Genomic DNA, 12,574 nt, shown 5'->3' with positions numbered 1-12,574 from the left:
TCACAATGCTTGTCACAAAATGGGAAATCAATTAACGTATTTTCAGAGAAAGATCCATTCTAAATGCTTTTTAATGACCTCTAACCAGATAGTGCCTATCCTTAATTAGCCACCCAGATGTAGGTCTTGACATTGAAAAGGAGCATTTCAACTTGTGTTACTTTGCACAAAATGTCTAGTATGTAAAAATATATACAACAATTTCCTAAATACATAATAAAGGCTAAGTTTCTTGATTTTATTGCTACTCTGTATACAAACACTGACATCAAAGAACCTGGAGTTAACATGCATAGCTGCAACGTGATACGGATGCTTACAATTTATCAGTGGGAATGGTGGGTTTCTTATTTTTTAATGGCCCATGTTAGAGGGGAAGAAAATGTTTGTTCCTTGGACTATTTATAGAGGACTATTAATATTTGCAAATTCATCCAGTGTATTTTTTTTTCTTATGTGCTCTGCACACAATTTCCCGAATTGTTTTTGTACCTCCCAAACATTACCCGGTTTTGCAAGAATTCACGACAGGGCAGGACTGGGCCACCGGGGCACAGTTTGGAAAATCCCCGGTGGGCCCCTCTACCTGAGGGCATCACCCTTCCTCTAAAGTCAGGTACCAGACAGTGCACTCAAATTTTACTTTGCTATTCTATTAGAGAATTAGATACATGCAATGGGGTATAATGGCATCCAAGTTTTCTGGAGGTGCCGGATGCTGGCTGAACTCTGACATTTTTTTAAAGCGGCAGTCATTGACAAGGCATGGTTTTCGAAGCAATTATTTGTCTGGAAGATACATTTGCTGTGCCTTTGTCAATTGTGCCTAATTTAATCAGCAATTTAACATATTATTCCTTGCTGTTGAGAAAAATAGTGCTGATGTGAGTATAGGACAGATAGACTGTTGAGAACATGAGATGTTGTCTCCCAGGCAAGAGACTGGCATTAGCACTGTTGTGTCTAGAAACGCAAGTAAATGTCAGTGCATTTAAGCTGCAATCCTCAGGACACCACCTTCTTCAAGTGAAAGTTCCCTATCGCGTACTTCACAAATGGTGCATGATTTTGAGATGGCCTCATCTGCAGTGCCTTCAGTGTAATGAAGCAGATCAAAAAGTTATCTGGTGTCTATTGACATCTGTGGCAAAGTATTGTGCAAATTTGAACATGATCCGGACACTTAAGGTTGCAGAATAACAACTGTTGGAGGAGGTACATGTTTATTGATAAAGGTATTGTGCTTATTCCTGGCTCCAGACATTTGGTAAATAGAAGCAACAATAGTCCCTAGCTCCTGGCAGATGATGAATACAGGAATTATGCTATTTTGCTGGCTCCTGGCAAGCAACCAGATGCGATAAGAGTAAACCTGCACATGTGCTTATTTATGTAGTTTCTTTATTTTACTTTTTATGAGTATACTACTGAAATTTATGGATTTTGCACCACACAACTCAGCATCAAGACTACATAAGCTCTATATTTACTTGCAGAAACAATGATCAGTAAGCACTTAATTTAGGTGAAATAATATATTGTGACGGTTCAGCCATAAAAAGATATTGATTAATCATTAAGTAATATGATAACATTAAGTAATTTTGTGACATTACACGTGAGTGTATGGCGTCTTAGTCCTGGGTAAATTCTATTTCATTGTGCTACATTTCTATATACACTGTGGGTCTAAACTCTAATAATGAGTTGGGGTACTCTCTTTAAAATACAGTACAAAAATTTGTAGTGCACAAACTCATAATTAAAAGGTTACACTGTCCATTTGCAGGGGTTACACTTGTGTCTGGTTACAGTTGGAGAGCTGAAAAGGGCAGGATAAGACACATGCAAACATTATACCCATGCAGTGATGGTGTGTTATGTGCAGTAGCTGCATCACTTGTGAATATGGAATGGGGAAGGTATTTTGGCTTGTGATTCAGACACTAAGGGGTAATTGCTCTAAATTGATACTGTGTTTCAGGGGTTAAAACACAAATTTACTAAAAGACAATTTTTTTTAATATCGTTTTTAAATGTTAGCAAATGTGTGATTTAGCCCCTGCAACACAACAATTAAACTAGATCTATTTCACATTGATTCAAATCAACCTTTAGTAAATGTATATCCCCTAGAGAATGGAATGCCGCTGCTATGATCTCACTGTTTTCCTTCTATTGCACATAAAGGACATTACGTGAGAAAAATTGGGATAAACAAGTCTGAAGAATTGGACTGTGATGTACCCATGAAATGCTTAATCAGTTTATGCTATACAGTACTTCTTCCATATTCTTCATGGAAGACATTGTTTTCCCTGACACCTGTGGGTGACATACTATATAAGAAGTTACATTAACTCTGTTGGTAGAACCTGCATCAAAAAAGCACCTTCTCTATTCCAAAATCACCACGCAAGGTTCTGAACCTCTCTACTTCCGTTAAAAAGGCAGCTACCACTACCATTAGATTCACCTAGCACCTTCAGTGAGAGGGATCAGTTCTTTTTCTTCAATCACTTGTGAGTGCCTGATGGTTGGTACAAACTCACTTTGTTGATGATGATGATGATGATGATGATGATGATGTTGATTCAAATATGGAACACAGTTTTTCTATTTAGCCTCAAAGCTGACCTTCTTGTCCAGATTCAGACTTTATACTGTAGGCAGCTGAATGTGGCAAATACTGACTTTGGTCCAACATGGTTCTGAAAACCAATTCTTTCCAATATATATATATATATATATATATATATATACATACATACATAAAATTGTACTTTCAATTCTAGGTGGCCCTTGGATAGGTCCAGTTTATTTCTCTACAAACTTCCAGGAGGCTTCTGCATTGTAGCTGTCGGGTGTAACACATTCTTCCTCCATAAGCAAAGGAAATATGTGAATAAAGCAAACTCTATTAATCATCACTCAAGCAGTGCTCTTTAACCTTAATAGCTGACACGTTTCATATATAGGGGCGGAATGTAACAGGGTGTGAGAATCAAAAAGTGAGAGATTTTGGGAGATTTCTTGTTTTTTTAAAGTGGCAATCATTTACTGTACATGGCAAAATCAACCTGGTTTTGACTTGTAAATGATTGCCACATTAAAAAAACAGAAAAAAAAATCTGTGGACACAAATGCACCAAGTAGAAACGTCTGTTGAGCAAGGAATAAAATCCACTTGTAAATAATAGTACAGTTTTTTGTATCTTTATATTGTTAGATAACTCAGATTTGACATGTGGTTTTTGATATGTGATACATTGGATCATACTCTTAATAGTGTTGTAATTCTATTATGCATAGAATTATGTATTTTGGCTATGTTTTAAGAATGTAGTGAGTATTTTATGCAGATCTTTTCTACCAGATAATTTCTGACATATTAATGTTATCTGACATATTAATGTTATTCAGCACTGTTCCGACGTATTTTTTTCTTCAAAGAATCTAATTAAGTGAGATTAGCTATAATACATAATAAAACTATTAATTATATGTACGTCATATATTTTGATGCTCCATTTTTTGAGGGGGGATATCATTAACTGAATACTTATTGCAGAACTTTCATGCGAGACCCTTAATGTCACACTGAAATCTATCTATATATTTAGCCATGATTTCATCCACCAATCTTTCATACCACTTACACACCTTACATAGTTAGTGAGGTTGAAAAGAGGCAAAATGCCCATCGGGTTCAACCTGTACTCTGTGTTAAGCTGTTCATATTATAAATGCACCTGTTCAGGGGCGTTTCTACAGAGGAGGGGCCCGTGTGCACCTCCGGGTGGGCCCCCTCCTCTGCACGGCACAGTAGACTCTGGCAATGTGCCGGAGTCTACTGTCCATGCGCAGATCTCTGGAAACATGGCGCCCACCATGATCTGGAGACCAATTTGGCTACCGCGCATGCGCGGTGGCCATTTTGGCGGCAAATTTCAACCGCAATTGCAGCTCCTGGCGCTGGACTCCGGAAAGGTAAGTATTAAAATGGGTGAAATGGGTGTGGTGTGGGCCCCCTCTGGACCCAGGGGCCCGTGTGCACCGCACCCATTGCACCTATTATAGAAACGACAATGCACCTGCTGAAGTAATGGTTTAGTACCAATTGACAATTATGATTCTTACCACTACCAGATATTAATGTCACTATACTAAATGCTATAACCTGGATACTTTTTTTAGTAACAAATGTGTCCAATCTGTTTTTAAATGCATTTACAGAGTCTCCAATTATTACTTTCCCCGGCAGGGAGTTCCAAATCTTTATTGCCCTTATAATGAAGAACCCTTTCCTATGTTGTATACGGAATTTTCTCTCCTCTAGCCTCAGCGAGTGCCCACGTGTCCTATACAGAGTTCTTTTAATAAACAAATCCCCTGCTTACTCCTTGTAATGACCCTTTACATACTTGAAGATTTTAATAGTCTCCTCTTAGACGCCTCTTTTCTAGTGTATACATATTTAACCTAGTAAGCCTTTCCTCGTACTCCAGTGTCTCTAACCCTTTAATCAATTTAGTAGCTCGCCTTTGAACTCTTTATAGTTCCACGATATCTTTTTTATAATATGGTGCCCAAAAATAAACACAATATTCAAGGTGTGGACATACCAATGATTTGTACAGTGGCAGGATTACATCCTTGTCCCTTGTCTCAATGCCCCGTTTTATGCACGCAAGCACTTTATTTGCCTTTTTTGCTGCATTTTGACATTGTGTACTGTTACTAAAACTATTATCTATGAGCACCCCCAAATCTTTTTCCACCATGGTTACCCCTATATTTTCCCCATTTAGAGTGTAGGATGCATGTTTGTACTTTTTGTCCCAAAATGCATAACTTTGAATTTTTCTATATTGAACCTCATTCCCCATTTAGACGCCCAGGTTTCAAGTTTAAATAAGTCATCTGCAGAGACTCCACATCGCTTTCTGAATTAATTACTTTACACAGTTTATTTTCGTCTGCAAAGATTGACACTGTGCTTTCCAGGCCTTTTCCGAGATCATTGATAAATATATTGAACAGTAGCAGGCCAAGTACGGACCCTTGTGATATTCCGCTGACTACTGGTGCCCAGCTGGAGAACATCCCGTTGACCACTACTTGTTGTACTCTGTTTTCCAGCCAATTAACTATCCATGTGCAAATAGTATATCCTAGGCCAGGTTTCCTTAATTTGATGATCAGTCTCCTGTGAGGCACTGTATCAAAGGCTTTGCAAAATCTAAATACACCACATTCACTGGTTTTTCCTGGTCAAGATTATCGCTCACTTCCTCATAGAAGCTGATTAAGTTAGTTTGATATGTTCTGTCCCTTACAAACCCATGCTGACTTTTGCTAATAATCTTACTAACCTGCAGATAATCCTGTATGCTATCCCTCAAAATACCTTCCAATATTTTACCCACTATAGAGGTTAAACTAACTGGTCTATAGTTCCCAGGATTATTTATTTAGTTCTCTTTTTAAATAAAGGCACTACCTCAGCTATGCACCAATCCATAGGTACCATGCCTGATCTAATTGAACTATGGAAAATCATGTATAGGGGTTTTGCTAGCTGCGACCTAAACTCCATAATAATAACCCTTGGATGAAAACTATCTGGGCCTGGTGATTTATTAATCTTCATGTTTCTTAGTCTCTCCAGGACTACTTCCTCACTCAAACAAGTATCAAGGCAAGAGTCATTACCTTCACTATCGTTATGCACTATTCTCACCATCTGATCCTCCCTGGTGAATACTGAGGAAAAAAATTTGTTCAGTATTTCAGCTTTTATTTTATCAAAACTCCCAATTCATCTTTTAGTGGGCATACGTTCTCCTTTAATCTTTTACTGTTTATGTATTTCTAAATCTTTTTAGAATTGGTTTTACTCTCTATAGTGATGTGTCTTTCGTTTTCAATTTTAGCTGCCCTTATTACTTTTTTTAATTTTTTATTGCATTACTTATAAAGCTGGAATGACTTCTTCTCTTTATTAGATTTAAATGTTTTCAAAGCACACCTCTTTTTAGCCATTGCTTCTTTGACCTCCTTATTGAGCCACATTGGCTTGTGCTTATTACTCCTGCATTTATTGTTCATGGGAATGAATTTGTGAATATTGCTATCAAGCAACCCTTTAAAATCTACCCACATTTCCGTTGTGTCTTTACCATGAAACAAAACTTCCCAGTCAATATCGTTTAGTGCCTGTCTCAGCATATTGAAGTTAGCTTTTCTAAAGTTAAATGTTTCGTTGTTCCCTTATAGCTATGTTTCTTGAAACTGATGTCGAATGTGATCATATAGTGGTCACTGTTTCCTAAGGTCTCCCCAACTTTAGTGTTTGATATAATGTCAACATTATTGTTAATAACTAGGTCCAGAATAGTTTTACCTCTAGTTGGGTCCTCGACTAATTGAGTCAAGTATTGATCCTTTAATGTATTTAAGAACCTGCTGCTCTTAGTTTTTACACATGAATCATTACTCCAATTTATATCCAGATAGTTAAAATCCCCTAACACTAGGATGTCCCCAATTCCTGTAGCTTTTTCAATTTGCAATAAGAGTTGTTCCTCATCATATACGCTAATATCCAGTTTCTTGTCGCATGTGCCAATGACTAGTTTCTTTGCCTCAGTGCTCCCACTTGTGATCTCAACCCATAGTGACTCCATGTTATCTCCAGTCCCCTCGTAAATACCATCTATTAAGTTTGGTTTTAGAGATGGTTTAAAAAAGATACATACCCCTCCTTCCCTTTTGGTAGCCCTGTCCCTCCTGAAAAGAGAATATCCCTCCAAATTTGCAACCCAGTCGTGAGAGTCATACCTCCATGTTTCTGTAATACCTGTAATATCATACTGAGATTTTGATGCAAGTCATTCCAATTCCCCCATTTTACCTGATAGGCTTCTTGCGTACACAAGCAAACATTTTAGCTTAGCATCTCCCTTGCCCGTTTGTGTTAATGGCATCTTATCTATATTTACAAGTGCCTTTCTAGACTTACCCTTACCCACTGTTATTTTCCTCCCTCCCTTTCCACCCCATCATACTTAATACAGCCTTCCTCACTACTATCTCTATTTGACCCATTAAGACTTTCTAACACCCCCTTACACACACACACACACACACACACACACACACACACACACACACACTCACTGACGTTAGTATCTTCCCTTATGCTATGGACATAATTTCTATATACCATATTGTCTCTCACTTATTGTGTCACTAATTCAAAATCCCTTACATTATTGCAAAAGAAAAGCACATTTTTTGTAATATTGGATTTTTCACTAGTGTGTTTTGTTTTTTTATCTCCCTGTGTTGTTCAGAAGCTTCCAAGCTTTGGACCATTTTTGGAGCAACGAAAAATGATCTTAGCAGAGAACAAGATCAGATTGCTTTCTGACAACCCAAGTCTTTCTGCAGATATGGAGAAGCATTTTCTGCCAAAGAAACCTGTTCCAGCAGTCAAGGTAAAATAAAATTAAACAGTCTATCATAAAAATAGTATTATATATTGGTGTTCAGGATATTGCCAATGGTGAAACCAATATGATCATTATTGAAATATTGTTTCTTGAAATTAGAATAATTCATATTGGTCGTATAAACACAACAATGTATTACCCGTAAACTATTTTGCACATGGAATTGAGAAATGAGTTTACAAAAAACCCTCTATATATAATATGCAAGGTTGTCTAATGTTCATTTTCTATCTAATATATACAGTGCCTAAATCATTAGATAGCTCTGACACATTTTAATTAGAATGGTTTATTTGGGCCCCCCGCTATTCCTTTCTGTCTTAAAATGTACTTTGCAAATAAGTGACTGACTGTAGTCAAAATGCGGAGCTGATTTATAAAGAATCACAGATGTTCTGTTAAGGTATAATTAGTTTTGTAATATTCAAGGATGGCTGCACTCTTTGTTCCTTCCTTTTGATTGTTAAATAACATTGTGTTAGTTATATCTCTCACACAGTGCTAGTGTGCAATGAAATGAAAACTTCTAAAAGTATTACTTTATTTGATAAAAAATATTAAAGGAACAGTAACAGTAGGTTGTGGTACACATCCATACAGTATGTATTTATTTTTACAACTTTTGTTACTGTTAAAAGGTTGATCGATACTGTTTTCTATATAATAATCTACAAAAGTCTGACTTGCCTCCAACATGCATGTGCAGTGGGAGGGCGGTGCACCTACAGTGTAGTGCGTTCCCCCTTAACTGGAAATGACAGAGGGCCCACTGGGTCACGAGATGGAGTGGGGAACTTGGGACGGATCGAGAGGTGGACAAGGTGACCTGGCATATGCAGGGTCTGAAATACTAGTTATATTATTACATTTTGTTTGGTCAATATTAGTGTGTTTACAGCATAATAAGGAGACTAATTTTATAATGACGAAATGGAACATAGTTCTCATCTAAAGTCAGGAAATCAAACTGTAACAAATAAAACATCCAAACTCATTTTAACTTTTTGCCTAAAAGATATTTTATTTTAGAAAAAAATGTTTCCTGCTCTAACCTTTATGGCAATGGGAATTGTAGGGTCAGTGACAGGGAAGTTAATGATATTTTTTGGGGTAACATCTGTAAATATAAGGAGAAATTCTACTTCTTCTTCTTCTCCTTCTTCTTCTCCTTCTCCTTCTTCTTCTCCTTCTTCTCCTTCTTCTCCTCATCAGTGCATCTCCTCAAATTGCATGACTTATGCTATCCATGGATCAAACTCTAGGGCAGTGGTTCCCAAACCTTTTTGAATCACGGCGCCCTAGAGTATCAGAATTTTTTTCACGGCATCCAAGGCCAAAAGTTTTTTGCTGAAAAATTTCTAAAAAATGGTTAAATTAAGTAAATTGTGTTTATATCTCATCCTTACGTTCAGTTGTGTGGTGCCAGGACAATATATACTTCTGTTTGTCCACATATTTTATGGTTGACAGCCCCAGCACTGGTTTTGCCTATTACATTGACCATAAATAATTTGAATTGTTCCTGGAATACCAACCCATGGCAAAAAGTTTAAAAACCACTGCTCTAGGGGGTAGATTTACTAAGTTTCTAAACTAGACATGTGGTGGTAGCAACCAATCAGATTCTAGCTATCAATTCTTTATTGCATTTTAGAAAATGATAGACAGAATCTGACTGGTTGCTATGGGCAACGCCACCACTTGTCTGTTTTAGAAGTTCTAATAAATCTACTCCTAGAGTTTTAACAATAAACAAAATCCAATTTCTTGGTCCCTGTTAATAGACAAGTATTTCAATTTCCAAGAACAATTTTAAGTTATCAAGAAAAACACAATAATGGCACATTAAACAGAGAAAAATATTTTCTGAGAACAGAAAAAGCTACATATTAAACAATCATTGTCATTCAATGAGAAATATAAGAAAGGTTAAAAAAACAAAAATACTTTCCATACAAATAAAAACTTCCGGTTTATGATCACCATTGGATCCCAATACTAATAGGTAAAAATGTTCAAATTTCAAATTGGTTCTAAATGTATTTGTTTAATTAGTTTCCTAGATTCTAACATGTTAACAATACTTTCTACAATATAAGCAGATTTGTTTTGATCGTCTAAAGGGGGGTACTCACGGAGCGATATTCTAAGCAATCTGACTAGATTGCTTAGAATATCAGCATGATCGCTCCGTGTGTAGCCCCCTCAACGATAGCGATGTGCGGCCCCGCACATCGCTATCGCTGCTGCTAGATTGGCCTGCATGCAGGCCAATCTAGCGGGTCACTCACTTCACCCGCTGGGTGAAGTTAGCGGCCCCCCATCTCCCCCCGCACGCTCAGCACAGATCGCGATGTGCTGAGCGGTGGGAGAGATGTGTGCTGAGCGGTTCGCTCAGCACACATCTCTCCCGCATCGGCCCGTCTATATGGGCCTTAAGTTTGAGATTGATGTTATAAACTAATTTCCATGCGCCAGGTTCCCCATTACTGTTCCACATTTGTTGTTAAAATGTTCAGATTATTATATACTATTCAATACCTGACCTTTATAGTATTTTTTAACATATGCTTTATATGAATAGTGAACATCACTGTGTTTGAGGTTCAAAAATGTGCACTAATAAAGTGTTAAAATGAAATGCATTCAAACTGTAACATGTCCGATCTTTTTTGCAATGCTCAAATTTACTCCATTTATATTTAGCTAATGTCAGTTTTGAGAATTTCAAACAGATTTTCAAAGACCTTATCCCACATACCAATTTTAGAATCAGTTTTCCACAATTTCGGGCATCGCTACGAGTTAGCACCTGCTCTACTAAATTATAACTGGATAGAACATAAATGCACAAATGTGTGAAAAACTAATGGTGTGAAAAGCAACAAAGGTTTGTAAATATCTTCTTACTTGGCTAAAAAAAATTTTTTAGGCAGTCTAATTTTTTTACAGGACTTTTTATTAGTCTACTACAGTTATATTCTAAAGTAGGGTCATGACTAGACTGTGTAATTTAGGATTTTTTTATTTAGGCAGTAGCACGTCCAGGCTTCTAAATGATGATGACTTCACATGGATATTAGCATCGTATTGGTGACAAAATATGTCAATGGTGGCATGGGAGCTAATCCTGATTTACAATGTTAGGGTAGGGAATGTGTTGAGCTGGCTATAAATATGTTTGAAAGAAAGGGTCAATGGACTTTACTCTGTAAGTGCCTTGTGCATGGATCACATGTCTATTTTGATGATGGTAAGCTTTGCTCATATTATGCCTGTGGCTGCTAGGAGTTAGGGAGGTCGCAGCTCTATATAATAAAGTTTAATGGATTCTGAAAATCTTTGCACCCTAATGGAAACTGAACTTAGCAGGAGGAGTACATCATGTTATATAAAGGTAAGCTAAAGTCAGATTTCAAATATTATTTTAAGTTCTTTTCAGAGACGTTATGAGAACTGGGATGGCTCATGTGCAGCATCCCTCTGTACAGTGCACCCATCACCTTCAACTGGCGGATTGGTCTTTCAAGTAAAAAAAATTGTGAAAAGTGACACATGCGATGATGATAGTATAAAGGATTTGGCACATTGCACAGGCATCATTTTTTCAAAGATATCACTTGAATAATATTTAGTTGACAGATAATATAAGGGGGGATCCTTGCATGGCACACCATGGGCACACGGTTTGCAGTGCAGAACCCCCCTTGACCAGGGGCCTATGTACACCCTGCATACATTCAATTCTGGCCCTAGCCAATTTAATGCCCTAGGCAAGATTCTGTCTGGCGCACTCCCACTGCCCCAGGGAGATAATTGGGGTGAGGGAGACAGGGAGATAGTGGGTGACTGGGGAGGCAGGGGTAATAGGGAGATAGTGGGTGACTGGAGAGGGAAAGGGAGACCGGGAGATAGTGGCTGATGGAGATAGTGGGTTGCAGGAAGACACTGGGTGACAGGGAGAGAGTTAGAAGTAGGACAGAGAGAAAAGGGACGGGATAGAATAGAAATACAGGAAATAGGGGTGACTGAGACATGATAGCGTGGACAGGACCAGGGCAGAGGTGAAGGGCAGGAAAGAGGTGAGAGGGACAGTACAGAAGTGACAGGGCCAGGATAAAGGTGGCATGGACAGGGCTAAAACACAGGTGTCAGGACCAGAACAGATGGAGCAAGGACAGAACAGAGGGGACAGGAGAGAGGAGTGACAGGTAGAGAACAGAGGTGACAGGGCAAGGTCAGAGAGGATAAGGATAGGGCAGAGGGAACTGGAAGGAATAGTGATAGCGCTGGGACAGAGGGGACAGAGATATGATAGTGGGGACTGGGATAATACAGTGAGGACAGGAAAGAGGTGATAGGACAGAGGGGACAGTACAGGACAAAGGTCATAGGACCAGGACAGGGGGGACAGGACAGAGGGAACAGGAGAGAGGAGTGACACGTACAGGACAGGGGGACAAGGACATGAGTGTGTGGGTGTGGATCATAGGGTCGACAGTCATTAGGTCGACCACTATTTGTCAACAGTGATTAGGTCAACACCTGATATAGGTTGACACAGTCATTAGGTTGACATGAACAAGGACAACATGGAAAAAGGTCGACATGAGTTTTAAAAAACAATTTGGTGTAGTTTTCTATGTAAAGTGACCAGGAACTCCAATTAGTGCACCGTGTCCCCTTGCATGGCTGACTTTGCTTGCCATGCTTCAGGCAAGATGCCTCACTATGCTCGGCACAGGTTACTATTCCCAATCGTAGTCCACGTGGACCGTAAAGTATGAAAAAATAAAAAATAAAATTTTTTTAAACTCATGTCAACCTTTTTTTAAAAACTTATGTCAACCTTTTTCCATGTCGACCTAGGGACCATTTTGACCTATATACCATGTTAACCTAATGCATAATTACTAATGCGACCATAATTACCTAATGCAACCACTACTAGGTCGACCCAACCTGTGTGGGTATATATATATATATATATAAATATCGTGATGGTGTCCGGCACTCAAGGCAATAGAGTGATAAACGTGCTGCGGTGCCCTCCGTGA

At 38.3% G+C, this 12,574-nt stretch overlaps 1 protein-coding gene across 1 annotated transcript in view; it reads left to right on the top strand.

The window, feature by feature from the left end:
• Positions 1–12,574, top strand: part of DPYD (dihydropyrimidine dehydrogenase) — a 1,751,827-nt gene that overhangs the window by 1,694,353 nt on the left and 44,900 nt on the right. The window contains exon 20 of the mRNA XM_063941496.1: positions 7,359–7,502. Within this exon, the coding sequence (XP_063797566.1) occupies positions 7,359–7,502 (144 nt within the window). The remainder of the gene's footprint in view (positions 1–7,358; positions 7,503–12,574) is intronic.

The sequence above is a fragment of the Pseudophryne corroboree genome, chromosome 9 (assembly GCF_028390025.1).
Source record: "Pseudophryne corroboree isolate aPseCor3 chromosome 9, aPseCor3.hap2, whole genome shotgun sequence".
Lineage (NCBI taxonomy): Eukaryota > Metazoa > Chordata > Amphibia > Anura > Myobatrachidae > Pseudophryne > Pseudophryne corroboree.
Note: the sequence above shows the minus strand (reverse complement) of the source record. Positions and strands in the feature narration are given on the sequence as shown.